We start from the raw sequence: 20,764 nt of genomic DNA on the forward strand, positions 1-20,764 counted from the left end.
GCGGTGAGCCCCGCCGGGACGGGCCGGGCCGGCGCCGGGAGACGTGAACATGTGGATACAACGGCTCCCGGGAAGCAGGTAGGGCAGGGCGGTGCGCGCCGCTCCGCGGAAGCGGCGGCGGTGGGGCTCCGGACTTCCATCGCGAACTTGTTCGGGCGGGGAGCGGCGGCGGGCGCGAATCGATCGCGCCCGGAGACTCGGAGGGAAGCGCTCGGGGAGCCGCCGCTCGCCTCCCTTCCCGGCTCCTTTCGTCGCCCCGCTACGTGAGATGGATCGTCCGCTTTTCTTTGCCCGTTCCCTGTGATCTGGCGGCTCCCGGACGGGCTGCCCCACCGCCCGGCTCTGCTCCCGGGGAAGCGAGGGGCCGGGGCACCCCGGACGCGTACGGCGCCCACGGACGGACGGATGTGTTTTGTAGATTAATCGAGAATTGCAAAGCGGAGGAGACGGAGGCAAAGTGTTATGTAACGCATTTTCATTACCGCCGCGAAGTCATCTGAGCCGAAATCTTGTTATTTTCGTGGCATTGTGTTTGGAGAGCGCTACTTACCCAGCCCCTGCCCTCTCCTTGCATGTCTGTCCTTAAAGCTGCAGGAATACCGATTTTTGTTTATTTTGACCGTGTTTCGGTAGAATACATTTAAAGCGGCAGTGTGTGAAGCACGTAAGGGTAAGGAAAGGGACGCTGCTGTGCGAGGTGCGCAGCTTTCTTTTCTCCCCAACCCAATTTTGTATCTGAGAAGTCCCATTCGGAACAATCGAGCGGTGGCGTGGGGCGCGGGTCAGGCAGCACTGCCTCCGCGGAGCTCCCGGTGCGTGCAGCTCTCAGCAGCACTGGGCTGTGCTTCCCGGGCGTGCAGAGCATCCCACTGCCCCACACAAGGCTATGGGGGTTGGAATACACAGCGTTCCCCAGGGAGTGAGACCAGGAGGTCTGCGTGGCCATGGGATGGACACATGGATGGATGGATGGATGGATGGATGGATGGATGGATGGAGCAGCCCTGTGCAGCACCTCGAGGGCCCCTCACCCTCCTGCTGCTCCCAGGGGTCCCTCAGAGCTGGAGCTCAGCAGGGTGCCCTGCTCGCTGTTGGGATGGGTGATGCCAAGGGTGCTTCTGCACAGCCCTTTGGAGTCGCTGGAGGCTTTGGCACTGGGCTCGAGCTTCGGATCTAAAGCCCTGGGAGGTGAAACTTGAGCTCAGATTTTCTCTCTGTGCTGAAGAATCGGGAGAGGCCATTGGGTTCTGTTGTACGTCTGTGTTTGCCGTCGGTTGTGTTCTGGCTTTTATCTGCTACAGGCAGTGCTGTCCTGTGCACCCACAGCCGTGGGCACAGCGGCTCCAACCCCATCCCCATGGCTGTGCCCACGCCGTGGGCTGGGGCTGCGGGTGGGGATGCGCTGCGTGGGGAAGGATGGGGAGTCTGAAGCTCTGCTGTGACCTTAGGAACTGCTCCTGGGCGAAGCACCTGAGACGCTTTTCAGGGTGCCTCCCAGTTTGGATTTCTTTTGTGGAAGATGAATAGAGCGGTGGAACCGGAGGGCTGTTTCCAGGGCTGGAGCCGGCAGAAGACTGTAATCTTAGAAATAGAGGACGCCCTCTGCTTTTTTATTTTTTGAGGAGTTTAGCCTTGGAAATGGGAGCTGCCGGCTGCTTCTCTGCTCCAATTGCCCGGTGAATTGCTTTGCTGCGTGCCCTGGATCCTCGCTGCCAGCCTGTCCTCCGCACCACCCCGTCAGCCTGCAGTCCCTCCGTGTTTTATTTTTAATAAGAGATAACTTTCCTGCTAACCTTGCCTGCTGCTCCCGCTTCTCTCTAACTCTAATTGCTCCTGGCTTTATTTCTGACATTTCCCATGCCGTTTCCCCTCATTTTCTCAAAGACAACCAGAAAAATAGCTTCGAGAGGAGCAGCAGACCTCGCCAGAGCCTGCTTCACCGTGTGCTGGATGGCACCGGGAGATGCTGCTGTGTGTGCTGCTCTTTCTGTATTGGATTCCTTCTGCCCCAGGGCAGTGGCAGCTCCGTGACCTTGCAGACGAGCCGTGCTCTCTTAAGCTGAGCAAAGCAGGACCTTCAGACCCCCATGCTGAAAATGCTTCTTTCCTTGCTTTCACCTACGGGAACTTTGCACAGAGCTGCGAGCAGGCTGGGTTCACAGCCTTACAGCTGAGCTCTGGGTCCTCTCTGCCCACGGGTGGGGGTGGCTGGGGGCCGTCTGCTGGCCCTGGAGCACACCCAGCAGCTGTGTGTGCATTGGGCTGTGTCAGTGCGTGCGTGCGGTGGCTGACGGCTGTGTGCCTGCTGACTCTCCTCCCATAGCTACAACTCTCCTATTTTAAACGATACGCCACGGTTTTTACAGCGTTCCGCTCCCGAGTGATTTGCAGCACGAGCAAAAAATATCGTTGGCCGTTTCTTCCTGATTGTATAAAGCAACTCATTAAAAGCACACATCCCTCTATGTTTGCGCCGAGGGAACTTTGTGGGCCCGATCATTGCTGCCAAAGCAAACATTTCCCGTGAATTCCACTCATCAGGTTCACGCTGTCAGATGTAGATGCAGCCGCACGTCAAAGATGCAAGCCTCGCAGTCTGGGAAGTAATGAGAGCAGCGAGCAGTGGGAGTTAATGGCCTCCACCGAGGAGCCCTTACTCATCCCGCAGCCACGCAGGGCTGAGCCGGCTGCTCCCGGGCGCAGTGATGGCCACGGAAATTCAGCCGGTGCCACCAGCACTTGGCAGCCGTGGTGACGCTGGGATGAAGGGCGCCGTTACGCAGCGCTCCGCACCTCGGCAGCAGTGGCTGCGCCGACGCTCAGCAGCCTCTTCCCTGGAGCATGGGGTAGTGGTGACAGCACTGCCGGGCACGTGGGGGCCTGGATGAGGCTGAACCGTGGCTCACCCCAAGCCGGGCTCCGTGGGGTTGCAGCAGGGCAGGTTGTGGGGCTGGGATGTGGGGACGTGTCTGTGTGCCCCCAGCAGCTCCACCAAGGCAGCGCCTGCGTCACCGCCGGTTGTGCCTCCGTTGTCATGCGGGTCCATGGGATGTGTGAAGCTGCTGCCCATCTGCTCGAGGCGTTCGGATGCTGCAGCCTGGGCTCGCTTTATGTAACAGTCATCTGCCAAAAATAAGGAATTGCTAAATTTTCTTCGGTGTGTAGAGTGTGGACTGAAAGTAGAGCGAGGTGCAGGGCGGCTCTGGGGGCGGCCCCATAGCCTGGTTGTTACCTGTCCTCATCCGAAAGGGCTCCCAGCACTGCTTCTTCGTATTTATAGCTCCGTGTGTGTACACAGGTTGACAGGGAGAGCTGCTACACAACAACTCTGTAGGGTGTGAATAATCTATGACTCCAGACACGTCTGAGGTTCATTATGAAAATATATGCGTGCTTAAGCCTTTAAAGATAGCTAATAGGGAGAGGACTGTGAGGAGGGATTAAGGCATCGGGATGCTGAGCTGGAGGAGCAGGAGCTGGGGCTGCACCTCGGGGCTGTGTCCATCGCTCTCATTAAGTGCTGGTGATGAGGGATTGGGCTGTGGTGATTCAGGCCCAGTGTGGTTTGGGTTTGGGACCAGAAGCTCTTCCATTGGGAGCTCCTTGCAGCCAAGTGTGTTGGGAGGAGGGGGCAGGCAGCAGCCTTGTCAGTGCTTTCCCATCCTCCTTCCAAATAGCGGCTGCTCCTTTCTTCAGGATGAGCCATTCACCATCGGGATGATTTCTTTCTCTTGAATAACACCCAAATCCGGACCTGAACTGCCTCTTTAAAAATGGAATTAAGGCTGATGTGAATATTTCCTCTGGCTCTTCTTACCGGGACCTGCAACTCCAGACTTTGATAGCTTACATAATTTCCTGTGATGGAGATGTACTTCATCTAATTTCACTTTGAAATACATTGATTAAATCAGAACTGCTGGGAGATTTAAACTGAGCCTCTGTGGCCTGAACTTAACTGTGGGAGGTTTACCTACCTTTATCCTTCAACATTAATTTGGTTTTGCGAGGATTCTTCATGAAATGAGGTTCTGTCTGGCACAGAACTGCTGCTGCTCTCTGGTTTTGTCAGTTCCTCTCTCCGGCCTTAGCAACCCACAATGAAACCTTCCTGTGGCATCAAAGTGTGGGGTTGGGTGCTGGTGGTGCTCCAGCCATGGGGCCACGCTGCCTTGTGCTTTCCCTGCCCCAGTCCAGGATATGGGGCTGGAGCACTCCCCTAGCTCTCTCCCATCTTTGCTTTCCAAGCTTCAGCCCCAGGACGTGACCCCAAGCACAGGAGGATGCAGCTCTTCTTCAAGTGATTCAGCCTTTCTGGTACCAAGCAATGGCCATAAAAGAAGCAGACATCAGGCTTGGCTGGAGATGAATGTGCAGTTCATGGAAATCAGCACCTCCAGGCACTGCCTGCCCAAAAGCACGGCCCTGCGCTCTGCTGTCTGCGGGGGAGAAGAAAGTGCATGGACTTCAGCTGGGAGAAACATGAAAACGAAGCTCATTGCTCACGGAAGGCTTCATTCTCAGCTCTGATGCGGGGAGAGGCAGAGCCCATGCTGTGAATTTACTGCTGGCCCGGGTCAGGATGAGGCGAGCAGCACTGAGCTCGGTGAAGCTTTCCTTCTGCTGAGCGGATGGGAGCGTTGCAAATCCCACAGCGCTCCGGGTTCATGTCTCAACATAAAGACTGAGTAAAAGCTGCCTTGAGAATAACATGTAGTCAGAGAGTGGGAACATGTTTCCTTCAAGAGAAACACAAGCATGGACCTTGGAGACGGAACAACCAGAGCTTGTCAGTGCTCACATGCCCTAATGTGGGAGAAGCCAAGGGACCCACCGTGTGCACGGCCCAGAGCACTGCGAGCAGCCGTGCTCCTTGCAGTGCTTTGCAGAGCATTGGTGCTGTCTCTCACCATCGTTCTGGCTCTACATCCGTCCTGCAGCGCCCTGGGACGCCCAGGAGAATCTCTCCTTGATAAACGCCCCAGCGGTGCTTTACGGCCCTATAAATAGGGAATGGGAATTGCATAATGGTGGCATCCTGGCTGTACATAAAGCCATTGTGGCTCCGTGTGGGAGAGCTGATGGATTGCTGCTCACAAGACAACACTTACGGCTCTCGAGAGCTAACAGTGCTAATTTATGTTGTCAGCACAACACGCGGCGCCGGGATGGCAGAAGGGGCCGGGGGGATCCCCAGGGTTTGTCAGTGCCTTGGGCCGTCCCCGCATCGCTGCCTCCAGGGACGTGGCCCTCTAATTGCCACCATCCATACGTGACCTCAGCTGTGCTCCTGTGCTGCGATAGCATCTCCCTGCCTCGTCTGCAGGACTTAAGTAATGAAGCGGTAGTTAATTGACATGGATTAGGACATCCACTTAAGCACCCAATGAGACGTCAGTGATTGATGCCGGGCAGCTCGTGGCTGCGTTCCCTCCCCCACCTCGGACATCACCGGGCTCTGCTTTTTTTCCTGCAGAAGCCCAAAGCTTTGGGAGCAGCTCTGCATGCCCCGAGCTCCAGCTGAGCCTGGAGTGGCTTTGCATTAAATAAAAGAAGCGCTGCAATCTCAGATGTTGGCATGCATCATCTTCCAAAGAGCTCCTGAGAAGAATAAACTCGTTTTCTACAAGTAGTTGCCTTTCATAGGTTTTCTTATTAAGTTTTCCTTGAGAAGATTGAACATATTATTCATCATTTTGTTTCTTGGTTTTCTAAGAGGCTCTCTACTCTTTTTGCATCCTCTCAAGTGAAATATTCAGAATTTCCTCTGCCAAAGTGGCCCATTCTCTGGCAAATTGAACGTTGCTCATTGTGATGGATGAGGACGGAACCATTTGTTCTGGGAGCTGTGCACGGGATGTGCTGTGCAGGATGGGATCCCTGCAGGAAGGGATGCAATCCCAGCCCCCTCCCTGCGCACACCATTGGCACACGGATGCAGTGCTGGCACCCAGCTCAGCCTGCTGCACTGCACGCTTCTAATTAATCCTTTCTGTCTTCAGGTGTGAATAACTTTTGGCTGAGGTTGCTCTTTCTGAGCGTTGATGCTGAGGGATGAGAGTTTCATCTTCTTTTCTTTTTTAATGAAGTGTTTCCCCTGGAGTTCCTCTCCTGTAGGACATCAGCAGCGAAGGAGGAATTATGGGGTGACTTGGGCTGAGCACGGTTGGGGCCGGCCCGCGAGCAACGTGGAAAGCAGAGACGTTGCAGGAGACAGCACATATGGCAGAGCTTTACCCAGGGGATGAGCAAAGTCTTTTTGTCACCGCCGATCTGCCAGGCTGGGACCTCCATCTCCTTTGAAGATAACGCTCTGCAAAGTTTAATCTCTCTTGCAGAAATGAGATGCGAGGCGCAGCACTCTCTGACTCACTGGCAATCATCCCCCATTGCCGTGTGCCCAGCAGCCACACTGGGCCCCGCTGGGTGACTCAGCTCCCCTATGGGGCTGCGCTGCCAGCTGTGCTGCCCGCCGAGCTGCTCCTCCCCTGGGAAAAGAAACGGCTCGGCGCTAAAAGGGGATTTAAACCTCTGTATGAAGGGATCAAGAGCCTTTGCCCTGGATTTTGTTCTTGCTTTCTATTTCTATTCCTTTTGCTTTCTGTTTTGGTTTTTTGCTTTTTTTCTTCAGCTTTTCGGTCTGTTCCCTATTTCCCGTTAAGCACACCCGGCCCCAAGCTTCCCCAGCAGCTGATGGCCCCGGTGCTCAGCCCTGGCCAATTTGTGCTCCCAGCACATGCCAGGATCCTTTTGCTTTTGCTTCCTCCCAGCTCTCAGATCGACATTTCTTACCTTCAAAGCGCGCTTGGCTTCTTCTATTTTTTACTGTATTTCTTGCTCCTTGAAAGCTATCTGTCTGCTTCCTTTGAGTAGCTTGATTTCTCTCATCTTCTCCATTTCTGTAGCAGTTATTGGGTCTTTTGAAATCCTTTACCCTTTCCCTTTATTCGTTTCCCTGTACAACTGCCGAGGTTCGATGACAGACGGAGCATCCATGTGTTCGTGGAGCTGCCTGGGACTTCCCATGAGGAGAGACAGGGCTGGATCTCAGTTACAGCGATGTGAATTGATAGGACAGGAGGGAAAGGCTTTAAATTGCTCCAGGAAAGGGTCGGGTTGGATTTTAGGAAACATTTCCAAAAGAGCAGTAATGCATTGGCACGGGCTGCCTGGGGGAGCAGTGGGGTCACATCCATATTCAAGAACCGTGGAGATGTGGTGGTGGTGATTGGTGGGCATGGTTAGGATGGATTGATGGTTGGATGTGATGGCCTTAGAGGTCTTCTCCAGCCTAATGATCCTGTGATTCTATGAACAGAGATAACACCATCCGTGGGCACTGTGCTGGTGATGCTGCCCAGCTCAGCTGCATTTCCCAACATCAGTTTGATCGCCCTGGCTGTAGGATGGGGATGAAGGAAGTGGCACTCGAGGGGATTCAGGGCTCGTTTTCCTTCCCAGGACACCAGAGCTACTTGGGGGATCATCGTTACGAATCACATTAGAAGATGCTCTTGACTCAGGTTTTGTCACAGCGATAGCATCCTCTGTGATGTGGGATATCTCAGCAGGCAGCGCTGTGAACTGCGATGCGCCGTTCCCATGCAGTCGTATTGTGGTACAGCAGTATAATGAACCCATTTTAATTATTTTGTTTTAAAACTCGTTAAGCTGCTACTTAATGCACACTGAGCTGACTTATCTTATTTTTTTAGATCAAAGTGTTTCCCGTGTACGCTGTAATGATGCGCCTGAGCACATTAATTCAGAAAACAAGATAAGCACTCAGTTTCTTCATGGGGAAGCCATGGGTTCTGGCAGTCCTGAGCTGGGCTCGTGCAGCCCGTGGGCATTGTGAGGGCTGCTTTGGCATCAGAATGTCAGAAGTGATAACAGTTCATGTCGTGATTTTGTGGAAGGCCCTTCAGGATGTGGGGAGGGTCTGCGCCTTCCTGGGAGTGGGTTTTGGGGGAGAAAAACCTGCTTTGTTCATGGATGGATTCCACAGGGGATCAGCGGATAAAGGAGAAAGTTCCCAAGCAAAGCAGGGATATGACTTTGTTCTTTGTGACTGCGGGGAAATGTAATTCCTCTGTCAGCCTGTGCTGGGAACAAGGGGGGACACGGTGTGGGGGCCCTGGGCTGCTGTCCCCTGTTAGTGCTGGAGTCTGGTCTGGTGGGACAGGGCCTGCAGCTGAACTCCGCTGTCCTTATTTATGCTTCCCTGCATCAGGGATAAGCTGTGAGCTGATGGGTTTAGTGCCCCGTGCAATCCCTTCCTTTCAGCAGCCCCATTCTGTAAATACACTTTTGGAAGGGGGGGTGCCCAGCTCTCAGGGCAGTGGCAGAAAGGGCAGCACTCTGGATTCTTATCTCCATTTTTCATGCAGGCTGGAGCTTGAGATCGTGACTTTTCTGGAAGATTTTTTGGAAATGGTGCTGGGAGAAACTTGCCAGTCGGTTGCATCTGAATTGCAGGCTCTTGCTGCTGCCCGATCCCCAACGCTGCTGCAAAATCCCGGGGGGGAAGAGGGAGATAAATGGGAGACAGGTGCAGGTTCGAGCCTGAAAGCCAGCTCTCACAGCCACCCTTTGTGCAGGCGGGACAGACGGCGAGTGTTGCTGCGGGCAGCGCGATGAAATGCCCTTCTGTCGGCTAAATGCGCGCTGTGTTCAGCCGCTGCTCAGTGCTGCTGGCACAGCCTGGGCGCCGCGGCTGCCAGGTCAGCCCTGGGTGTGTGCGCACCTCGGCTGGGCTGAGCACCACCGGGGCCCTTTCCCTGCGCTGGCTCTGTCGGTGCTGAGCTGAGCCAGGTCTCTGGGAGGCTCCGGCTCTTCCCAGGGCAGCTGCCCCACGCACGGGTGCCGCGTGAGCTGTGGCTGGGCGCTTTGTGGAGCAGCAGCAGGTGGATAACCGAGCTCAGGTTTGACGCAGCAATCTGCTGAAGACGTTTCCCTGCCTGAAGGCACGCGCTGCCTTCCTGGGCTTCTCCTCCGCCCGCCCCCGGTGCTTTTCAAATCCTATCTGAAATAATCCCACGCGAGCGGGTAAAACAGCCCATAACAGATGCTGTGTCCTTGTCAGAGCAAGTCAGGCTGTGCCGGAGATCTGTGGTGCTGCTTGTTATCTGTGTGTGCCGCGCAGGGTGCTCCCAGCACGGGGATACCAGGCACCCTGCGTCCCATCAGCATCCATTAGAACGTACACAGGGATGCTGGGCACCCAGGTCCCACCAGCATCCATCGCAGTGTTCGTGGGGATGGTGAGCAGAATGCGTCCCATTGGCATTCATTGGAATGTACACGGGATGCTGAGCACCCTGCATCCCACCAGCATCCGTGGCAATGTGCACGGGGATGTTGGGCGCCCCACATCATCGTAACCCTAACCCTAACCCATTGGCATCCATTGGAATGTTTGAAAACGGGCTGAGATTGAAACCCAGGCTGAGTGTTTGGCTCTGCTTTGGCACAGACCAGGTGTGTGGCTGCTGTGGCACAGATCTGCTCGTGCCTTTGCAGCGTGCATCGCTTATGCCTGCTCGGACTGTTTGTGGGGTTTTTGCTCTTGCTGGTGTGGCTCTGCAAGACCACGCTGCTCCTTGTGGTGTGTTGGCATGGTCTTGCATTGGGACAGCGTGCATTTGGATGCAGGCAGCACCTCGGGCTCGGGCTCGACCTTTCCGTGTGCTGGAAGGACAGGACCCAAACGTACGAACAGACGGGGCTGCAGCACTGCTGAGCCAGATCTGCTCCCTGACAGCCTTGGCAGGGGCTGCGCTACAGGATCAGCATATTGGAGATACCGCTGGGTATTAATTATGCCTTCCCCACTCGCCGCTATTCAAATGTTAAAATTATTTATTTGCAGCTGGGTGAGCTGAAGGCAGTCACAGGAGTGCTGTGGATGGGAGCAGCTCTGCTGCTGCCTGGCACTGCGGGAGCACTGGGATGCCAGGGCAGCATTAATCCCCCCGGGCTGGTCCTGGACAAGCAGGGTTATCTGCTGGTCCCCAGCTTGGCAATGGGCTTTGGGCTGCTTCACCCTCTGCCTCATTTTCTGTTGTCATAAATCCTCTCCCTTTGACCACACGAGGTGTTGTCAGTTTAATTACTTGCAGGGAGAGAGGGGGGAGCAAAGGAACTCAGGAACTGTTTAAATACCACTTTTATTAGTAGGTAATCCTGAAGCTCAGTTCTGTAACAGGGAGAGGTGGTGATGAGGTGCATTTAATTTACCTGGACGCTGCTGAGCTGGCTGCTGCACCTGAATACCCGGTCCTGACATTCCAGACCTTGGCAGCTGATTTCTCACATTGATGATCACCTTGCAGGAACTCATGCTCTGGGCAGAGGTTGGGTGCACTGTGATGTCCTACGGAGCCACGCAGTGCCCCAGCACAGCGCTGCTCCACACGGCCCCCCAGATCCCACGGTGTCATCCATCCCTATTATCCACACATGGGAATTTGCTGCTCTCCCCCTCCCAGCCCATCCGAGGGGCGTTTGGCCCCAGAATGCAATGGCGATGCTTTATTTCCATGGCAATGGCTCTGTAGCTTTGAAGCGAAGGACGGTTTCTGCGCTGCAGGGATGGTGCAGAAACACGGGGCTGGAAGGAGGCAGCTGTGGCCAAGGACCTGCTGCTTTCCCCTTGCTCCAGCGTGAAAGTCAGCCCTGAGGTGCAGCAGCATTTCTCCTTGCAAACCCAGGGAGTTCTGTCAGTATTCCCGTGGTGCTCTGAGCTCTGGTGTAGGACACAGAGCCTGCAGGCAGCGATTCTCCTCCCGCACCAGTGCTCGTGGTTCCCATCACACCGACATGAAGGTGCTGTGCCCAGCCTGGAGCAGCCAGCATCACCCATCTCAGCCCTGCCGTTCCTGCTGGGAATGGTTCTGTCTCTGTTCCGCCCTGTTTGGAGATGTAAAGTGCTCCGTTCGTAAATCATCCAAACAAGGACATAACCTTGATTCCCTGTGCAATACCAATACATTACCTAACATGAGGCATGAAATGGAAGAATGGTTCCATTTGTATAATCCTGCGTTAAAAATCAGCCTATTCTGCATTTACTGCCTCCTGTGAAGTGTCTCCACAGTCATGGGAGAAGGGGGCTGGTTTTGGAGGGCAAACATCGCCGTGTGAGAGGATGCGAATCAGCACCTCTGCTGCTCTGCCCTTTAGAGTCACACTCGAGTGCGTCTTTTGAGGCTTCCCTGAAATGGGTTATTTGCCAATGGCTTGCAAGCTGCTGACAATTTGTATTTTGCAATTTGTCAAAGCCTCTCCATGGCCCTGATCCTGGTTAATTGCTTTGACAGATGACCAAATTCAGGGATTTCCAGCACACGGTGCTCAGCCTGGTGATACAGCTGTTGGATTAACCCACGTCCCATGGCGCCACGCAACCCCGTGGGCTGTGGGACTGAGAGCTGCAGCACTGCAGAGGGTTTTGTCCCTGCACTGCTGTGCCCTTCCTGCAGGATCCGTGAATGTCATTGGCACCTGGAGAGAACGGGCAGCAGCACGCTTTGCCTTGAGGCAGTGTGAGATGCTTTCCCTTCGTGGCATGGCTTGGACCTGGGTTTGCCACACTATTTCACATAGTAATGAGGGAGATGTGAGAACAGAGGAGGTAATGGCAGAGCAGAGAGAATCTTAGAGGAGAGGTTCTTCTGTGCTTGGAGATTGCCAGTTAACAAAGTGCTTCTCTTAGTGCTCTTGGGCTCCTGGCAGTAGGTGAGGCTCCATCCATGGGCAGGGAACCAGTGTTCCCAGGGGGAGAGATGGGCAGAGCCCTGTGGGAGTGACACCTCTGCTGTGGGCATGACAGCATCACTGGGGTGATGTCACTGAGATGCAAAGCATGGGAGAGATCAGGCCTGTGCAGCTCCTCAAGTGAAGCTGTGTCTGAAGTGCCGGCCTCCCTGCTCTTCAAAGCAGAGAGCTGCATTGGAGAGGATTTGGAAAAGGATTTTCATACGGGGAGGACAGATCACACGAAGCAGCGGGTCTGGCAGAAATGCTCTCAGTGCCTTCAGCTCAGGTATCTCCATCACCCTGCAAACAAATCGCCTCTGCCCAGCAAAGCGCTTGGAGCTGAAAGACACAAAATCCCCACGATGAGGCTGTGCTGCAGCAGGTGCTCCATGGGATGCTCTGGGATGCTGGAGGACGCCTGGAGCACCGTGCTCATGGCCAGGGCTGTGCTGTGGTGTTGGCGTGGGCTGTCACGAGCTCAGCTTAAAATGCAGAACGTGCCGGCGGCTTCTCCCCCTCGCTCCGCTGTGCCTCCGACCGAGGGATTTAATCTCACTGGCGGAAATTTATGGCTGATGTCTGAGTTGGCCCTTTCCAAAAGAGCAGGGGGGAAAGGGAGGGAAAACAAATGACTAAATATTTACATGTTTTTATTTCTGCCGGGAAATTAAACCCTGGCTCATGGTCCCTTTTAACTTGCTCTGTCTCCATGCTGCTGGAGCAAGGTGGGGGCTGCTGCTGGGGTGCCACCCCCGTGGTCCCTGTGCATGCAATCACTGTAATTACCTGGGCAGTTGCATTGAAATCAGCCAGCAACTCTTGTAGCTGTCAGTGGGGGTGTGTAAATATTTGTAGGAGTTTTTCTTGCTGGATGAAAATAAGGCCTTCGTACAGCCATTAACCCACGGGAGGAGTTGGTCGTACGTGGGCAGGAAGGTTCCTGGGCAAGGAGGGCAATAAAGGGTTTCCATCACTTCAAATCTTCCTGCTGCTCTGCTCTTTTCCTGACTGAATTTCCAAGTTCTGTTGGGCTTCCCTCACCCCACAAGAAAGAGCCTTAATTCCCCATGCTTTCCCCTCCATCCTTTGCAGTGGGAAAAATAGCAGGGGGTGGGCAGGGGCTCGTGGATAACCAAAATCCCAATTTTGCCCCCTGGGTCCCTGTGGAGCCGCAGCTGTGGCTGCACTGAGCTCTGACTGCTGTGGCACTGAGGGCACTGCTGTTCCTTGGCCTCTGCTTGCTGCCTGGCAGCGCAGCTCAAGTGGTTGGAGGAGGATTTTGTGCCATTTGATGCATCAGCAAAGATCGTTCATCCTCTGAGTCGCGCCGGCAGCCCGCAGAGCAGCGACTTGCAGCTCCTGGGGTGAGCAGGGATGTGCAGCCGGCTGTGAGAGGAGCACAGGGGCACAGAGCTCCTGAGTTTCAGCATGCCCATGGCACAGGGCTTTCATGGAGTAGCTCGTGTTGGAGTGGTGCCATTATGGATCTCTGGGGCAGACGTGGCCCTGCTGCCCGGGCTGCCCTGTGTTTTGTCACCTCTGGCACCTGCAGGATGTGGGGTTTGGAGCTTGGGGTGGCGAGCCGCAGTCCCCCCTTCTGCTATGGGGTCAGGGAAAGGGGCTGCTCCCAACAGAGCCCCGGGACCCCGCAGCCTCCAGCGCTGCCGCATCCCCAGCGCCGCTCTGCACGCATCGCCTGCGTTGCCTTGGCGACGGCAACTCCCACACGCTGCTATTTATTCTGAAGGACACTTTCTCTTCTGTTGTTGCAAAGCCCTCCAAAGATCGCGTGGCATGGCACACCAAATCCCAGAGAGGCAACCGTGCTCTCAGCTCCTGCCCAGCGGTCTCCTCCTGGGGCCCTGCCAGCCCATGGGGTGCCCAGGAGGATGCTCGGGGGGTGACAGCACCTCGGGGCATTGCTCAAAGCCAGACCGAGCCCTGGGCAGCGAGGGTGGGAGGAGGAATGTCCCTGTCTGTGCTTGGGTATGGTGTTTCTGCTGTGACCCACACGATGCCCAGGGTTGCACGCTGTGTCTGCTCCCAGCTGCAGGGCAGCACTGAAATGGTGCTTGGGTTGGAGCTGAGCCCTGTGAGCTGCTGCTGCAACTTGGGAATGTTGTCAGCAAGCAGGAGAAAATGGGAAGAGAAATCTGCCTTTGTCCATGAGCCACCAACCCCGAGTACTGGGGAGTGATATTTTGTCTTTGAGAAGCTCAGAGACAACAGCAGGGCCGTAGCGACAGCTGAGTTTGGGCTGGTTGCGTTTTCCTTCTCCTCCTTTGGCAGTTATTAATAAAAGTGCCTCATTTGCACTGCTTCCTTCCTCGTGGAGGAGCGGGCAGGCAGCGAGGCGTGCTGCTGTGTGTGTGCACGACCAAGCGCTGTGCTGGGGCTGCCTGCACCTCCCCTTCCTCACAAGGAGAAATTTCAGCTCGGATTGAGAGTTGGGCAGAGGCTAAAATGGAGCGTGACGCCCACTGGAGTGACGGCGTGGCTGTGAGTATTGCTAAGGTGAACCTGTTCTGAATGCTCTTTGGGTACCCGGACGCCTGACTTCTCACTTCTCTGAGCCGCTGACGTGCAGCACATGGGGATGATCTCTGTTCCAAAATCTGGTTGCTTCCACACTGTGGGTCAGTGTGCAGCTCAGCTCTCGACACCTCGCACTGTGAAGCCGGCACAGGAGGGCAGATACCCCTGGTTCCCTTTCCAAACCTGTGGCACCCATTCCTGGGGACAAGGTGCCACCAACACAGAGGGCACCTTTGGTGCTGCGCTCTGAGAAATGCACCAACGATGCATTTGTTCCTGTGTTGTATTTTTATTTTTATTTTTTCGCATCTTGAAATTCTTCCTCCCCCAGCCTGAACTATTTTGGTTTATGTCGTCTGTTTCTGGCTCTTCCCTTTCTCCTTCTGCACTCTTTCCGTGCATCGCCTTTTTCCTCCCCAAAATAAATGCTGTTATGCTTTGGGAAAAAAAAAAAAAGCCAATTAGGGAGAGAGGAAAAAAAAAAAAGATGCTTTGAACAGAAAAAGACTGCGCCTCAGAGTATCCAGGTCATCTCCATTGGCTTCATTTGCTCACGCACGGAGGGAGTATACAAATTCTTCTGTCAACCAGATGCACATTTTGTGGTGCTACCAATGGCTTTACGGGGTGCAGCGCTGCGGAGGATTAGTCTGTTTAGGCGTATAAAGCTCTCATTAACTCCTGCTGAGTCCAACAAAAGTCTTTCTTGTGTAAATGCTGAATAAAATGAAGTAAAGATTTTCGGGCCTTGGCCTAATGATTTTTTTTTTCTTTCTGGGAAAAAAAAAAGCAGGAAAAAAACCCAACCCTGCGTACTTCAGGTGTTTTCTCACAGTGAAACACTGCGCTTCACATGAGCTGACATCACAGGGGGAGACATGAGTTAGAGCAGAGCTTTACAAGGCGAGATGCAACCGGAGAAGAAAGAGAGATTTGACATGAAATAGCGGTGGCACTTTACATCAAAGCAAAATTTGAAATAATTAACCTGCCGACAGTTCAGCGTGGTTTCCATTTGATCTGCAGCGAGGGCGCAGCTCAACGGCTGCTCATCATTCCGTGCTCGGGGCTTTGCTCCTCGCACACAGCAGCACACGGTGGGGCTCGGTGCTGCGTGCCCAGCCTGCGCCCGGCGAGAGCGAGGGCTGCTTTCGAGTCACGGCGACCTGATTAATGACAAGTGGGTTACGCATGGCGAAGCGAGCGTGCTGTGCTCCCGTGTGCTCGCTCACTGAGCGCTTGGTGAGGGAGCCCTGAAATGAGGGAGGGCTGCATCCCCTGGGTCAGCTCTGCTGGCTGCTCCTGGTGCAGATGGAGGGATGGAAGGATGCCCATAGATGTTCTTCTTGCATGCAGCCTTGGCTTTGATGTCGCTTTGGTGTCTGTGCCGTCGCCGCGTGGGCAGCAGGAAGGGGAGCAGGTGGCCGGAGCGTCCTGTGATGCCATTTGGGGAGGTGGCAGCATCCCATCCCAGTGCTGAGAGGGTTGGGAGTGTCAGGGTCAGACGTAGCTGGGCTGATGAGTGCTGCTCCGCAGCTTGTGGAAGGGGTTGGTCGTGCTGCCCGCGCTCTCCTGCTTTCTAACATGCTCTGTGTCTGCCCGCAGGTCAGGTTGCCCGCTAGGAAGCCATGCTTGGATGTTGATAGCCATGTTCCACCTCGCCATGGACCTTGCCAGCTGCGAGCCCGCCGGAACGCGTCTCTCTCCACGGTCGGCACAGCGGCACAGACTGCCCCGTGGTGTGCTGTGGAGCACAGGGGGCAGCGAGGAGCCCCGCCGCCCCAGCCCCCCCTGGCCCTGTGCCCCCCGTGCCCGCCGCCCACCCCCCGTCCCCCTGCCCCGCGCCCGGCGACAGCTGCGAGGCCGCGGCTTTGCTCCACGTGATGGGCGGCCCACAGCTCTGCCCGAGGTCATCGTCTGGGGCCCCACGGGTGAGGAGGACTCCCTGGAGAGCAGCACGCTGCCCAGCATCTTCACCACCGGCGCCACCACCACCGTCACCACCACCGCCGCCGCCACCACCGCCGCCACTACCGTTGCCACCGTGCCAACCCCCAGCAGCCCAGCTCCCACGCCGGGCATCGAGGAGCCCCGTGGCCGTGCCAGCACCTCTGAGCCAGCTGCCGGCCACAGCAGTGGTGGAAAGGACGCGCGTCCACCCCGTGGCCTGGGGGACACAGCAGGTACCAGGCAGGCACCGAGCGCTGCGCTCACCCACCCGCAGGACGGAACACGGGGTCCTGTGCCGTGGTTTTGGGGATGCTCGAGTTTGGTCTGGTGGTTGGGGTGGTTTGTCTGGTGGTTGGGGTGGTTTGTCTGGTGGTTGGGGTGGTTTGTTCGTCATCTGAGGTGGTTTATCCTTAAGTTGTGGTGGTTTGTCCTTTGGTTGGAGCAGTTGGTCCATCGGTTGGAGTGATTTGTCCATTGGTTGGGGTCGTTTATCTTCTAGTTGGTGCTGTTTGGCAGTTAGAGTGGTTTGTTCATCGGCTGGGGTGGTTTGTCCATGGGTTGGTGCCGTTGGTCCATGAGTTGGATTGGCTTGTCCATCAGTTGTGGTGCTTTATCCATTGGTTGGAGTGCTTTGTCTTGCAGTTGTCGTGGTTCGTCTTGTGGTTGTTGTGGTTGGGGTGTTTTTTTCCTGCAGTCCCAGCTCCTCTGTATGCCAGGGCCTTTGGGCACATCACCACGCAGATGCTCTGCTCAGCTCTGGCTCCATCCTGAAACGGCCCAGGGTAGTGGTAGAGATGCCAGGGGTTGATGTGCTGAAGAGCACAGCCGAGTGCAGCCCATGGTGGAGGCTCACTGGGGTGGGTGGCAAATCAGCATCCAGAGGATGCTGTCACAGGGTGCTGTGGCATGGGCTCCCACTGCCCAGCTTTGAGATAAGGGCGTGATTCTAAATGAGTGCTTGGGAAAAAAATGGAAGCTCTGAATCATCACTTTCATCTGAGACATTTTCTAGCAGCTTGCTGTATTCTTCCTATTATCAGTATACATCCACAAACCATCTTCCGTAATCAAATTTAGTGCAGCACTCAGTTACTGTAATACTTTCCACCAGCACGATTTGCTGCATGGACATGGATGAGAAAGCAGGTTCCCATTTATTTCAAATTATATTTGTTATTACCAATATTAAACTGTGGGATACTGTTGTACAGTTTACAGAGCATATTCATTGTGCATTGACTGCTTTTAGCCCACAGTGATTTTCTAGTGAAAACGAAAAGGAATTTTATGATCTAATCTTAATCCCAATGAATTTATCTAGCAAGGAGTGACACTGAGGTTGGTTTTTCCCTAACTTAAATAAATCATTTATAGCGGTGAAAAGCTCCCAACCTACACAACCTTGGGAAAAACACATTAGAATCAGCTGGCTTAATTAGCATCAGTAATGATTCCTGAGTTTTTGGAGGTTTTGGCAGAGGCTTTGGGAGCGGGGTGTGATGTGTTTCGTCCCCTATCAGATGTGCTGCTTTGTGGACATCGCTGTGCTGATGCTGGGATGCTGAGGAGCACAGCAGCCCCCAGCCCTGGCCCTGGGGAGGGAGGGAGGGAGCTCCTGTGGGATCAGAGCTTTCATTAATGATCTCCTTTCTGCCGCGTGGTGGATACTGAAGGCTAAAGGCTTTGTCCGCTGGTTGGAGCGGGTGCTAAAGGCTAAAGGCTGCCTTGATCTCAGCCTGTCCAGCCTAGATTGAAAAGTGCCTGAGCTCCATGTTTGCTTTTGCTGCCATCATCCGTGTCGAGCAGCCAGGAGACCTCCAGCCCACGCTGCTATCAGCTAACACTGCTGTGGAATGATGGATCCCACTGCTGCCTGCTTCCCCTTGGGCAGGGAATGGCAGAAGGGAGCTGCAGGGCATCGGGAGCGTTGGGGTCACCTTCAACCCCACGTCAAGTGACCAGCTGTGCCTTGACGCCCATTTCTCCTTCCACTGCTCAGTTACATAAGCAGCAGTGGCTGGAAGTGTTTGTTCTCTGCCTGGGAAAACATATGGTTACAAATGAGGATTAGGTAACTTGTTTGTGCTCCCGCTTTGCCTCGGCCAGCATCACAGATAGGCCAACATCACAGGAGCTCCCTGCGGATGGGTGACGTTGGAGTGGCCCCAAGGAGGGGATGTGAGCACCCATCCCGGGTTGTGATGGCACTGTGGGTGCCGTCCCTTTGGCTCCCGGTGCAGCCAACGTAGCATCAATTGGTTGGACAAGCAGTGAGCGCAGTCTCACTCAGGTCTTCCTCCTCTCACCCCACTCCTGCTTGGTGAAGGGGAAAAAAAGGAGACAGGAGCCATTTATCTGTGACTCACCGACAGAAAAACAAGGCTAAAAATTCCCGTGGAACGGCAAATATCCTGCTTAGGAGGAGAAAGACAGACAAGTGATTGCTTCTAGCATCCAAAAGAAAAGAGCAAAATGGGGCGTGCGGCTCTGCTGGTGGTGGGTGTTGGCGTGCAAGGGTTTCTGTTTTGTTTTTTTGCAGCGAGTAAACTGACAATCAGGTGTGTTTATCCCGGTGCCACCTATGTCTGCTCAGCGCCTGGCAAGAGTGCTGATGGCAGTCAGATGGGGCCTCAATATGTTCACCCAGGCGTAGTTTATGCTTATGCTTTTCAAAAATGTGCTTCCTTTTTTCGGGGGCTGTCATATCCATTTTACGACGGAGCATGGAAGGAGAGAAATAATTAAAACTCCGGAGTGCTGGAGAGGTAAAGGTTGTAGGGCTGCTGTGCTCCCGGCACGGCTCAGCCAAAGGGGTGAATCAGGGACTGCTGAAAGCTGGGCACTGAAGCTCTCCTGTCTGTGTGATTAGAAAAAAAAAAAAAAAAAAGCCATCTTTAATTAAACCTTTAAGTGCTTTATAAGGCAGAAGACTTTATGTGCCGTCTGCTGCTCCTAATGGTTATTTGATGGCCGGTATGCAATGGATTTGGCATCATGTGCTGCGAGCAGCGTGCTCAGAACAGGGCTTGTGGGCAGTGCTGGGGACCCCAGTGTGGCTGTGGGGCTGTGGGTGCTGCCCTGTGCTGTGCTGCCCGGAGTGTGGTGTGGGCAAAATCTGCCCTGCTGGGGGTGAAGCAGGAGGGATGGCAGAGGGGCTGCTGGATGCGCCGAGATAGCATCTGCTAAAGGCTTCAAAGGAATTAATTAAAGATAAAATGCCTTTAAAACTCTGGGCAGCTGGAATGGAGCTGCAGCTTTGATGCGCTGTGCAGGGTGGGAGCTCGGCCCTTCGGGGCAGCTGTGGAGGGGCTGAGTGCCCACCCATGGGTCACAGTGTGGATCCTGCTGTGCTGCTGGCCACGCTGCTGCCCAGGGAGGTGATGCAGTGTGCTGAGCTTTGCCCTGCATGCAGTGCGTGGTGCTCAGGGCTGGCACAGAGGGCGCTCCTCTTCTCCCATCCCGTCTCAGCCGCAGGTGGGAAACCCATCGATCCTGTGGGATTATTGAGCTTTCAGTTCAAATCTCTCCTCAAAACCTAAAATAGCTTCTGCCAAGCTGGAAGCGAGGCCGCGTTTCATCTTAATTTGTCAGACAGCCCTCTCTGCATGACAGGAGGACTTGTTGGGCACTCAGTAGGGCTGGGCAGTGCCATGGGCAGAGCAGCAAGATCCATCGCATCCTGTCATTGCTGGGGAAGCGTGGCATGTGTGTCCCAGCTGACAGCACACCCAGCCTCCCACACATGGCCAGCACAGGGTCTGCATTCCCTTTTGTCACAGGGGAGGTGCAAGGGCTGCTGCTGTCCTGGGAGGTTCCCAAAGGAGGCTGTATGGCTTCCCTGAAGGATGGAGGAGCTGGGAGGAGGAGGAGGCTGCCTCTCGAAGCAAGAAGTGAGCGTGGTGCGAGCTGAGCTCTCTCTGCCTGTTGTTTTCGCCAGGATCAGCAGATGCTGTGTGCACGCCCGCCCTCGCCCACGTGTGTCTAAATGAGCCAGGAACGCTCCTCTTCTGCTCTCAGGAATATTTATTGCTTGGTGCTATTTGCTGTAACACCTGAGCAGATAAGTCCTGGTGTCTTTAGCGTAAGCCTCCAGGATCTTCTTTCTTGGCAAGGAGATTTCCAAGCAGCAGCAGCACTGGGATATTCTTCCCCTTTCAGCAGCCCAACCCCAAATATCAGGCGGTTTCCAGGAACCTTGGCTTTTTGTTGCTGAAGAGCTGCATGCTAACTTCAGATTATTGGTGCTCCCCAGGTGGGGTTTCAGAGCTGATCTCAGGGATTTCACAGCACAGCATCACACAGGGGCCATGGATGGAGCACTGCACTCCCCTGGGCAGTGGGGACCCCCAGAGCCCCCACCCCATGTGAGGATAAAAGCACAGAGGCTCTGCTGTAGGTGTCAGCAGGGCAGACCCAGGGACATTTCCCAGTGCATCAGGTCAACCCTTGTGTTTCTTGTAGATTAGTTTTCATAAAAGCCGTTCAGCAGCACTGTGGTTAGCATTAGGACAAAATCCTG

At 54.7% G+C, this 20,764-nt stretch overlaps 1 protein-coding gene across 1 annotated transcript in view; it reads left to right on the top strand.

Annotated features, from left to right (window-relative positions):
* AJAP1 (adherens junctions associated protein 1) overlaps window positions 1–20,764 on the top strand; it is a 34,544-nt gene continuing 13,780 nt past the window's right edge. Inside the window, exons 1-2 of the mRNA XM_042883452.1 lie at window positions 1–78; window positions 15,901–16,478. Coding sequence (XP_042739386.1) covers window positions 50–78; window positions 15,901–16,478 — 607 coding nt within the window. The 5' untranslated portion in view covers window positions 1–49. The remainder of the gene's footprint in view (window positions 79–15,900; window positions 16,479–20,764) is intronic.

Source organism: Lagopus leucura, unplaced genomic scaffold (genome assembly GCF_019238085.1).
Source record: "Lagopus leucura isolate 7727_CA_CO unplaced genomic scaffold, USGS_WTPT01 Super-Scaffold_100037, whole genome shotgun sequence".
Lineage (NCBI taxonomy): Eukaryota > Metazoa > Chordata > Aves > Galliformes > Phasianidae > Lagopus > Lagopus leucura.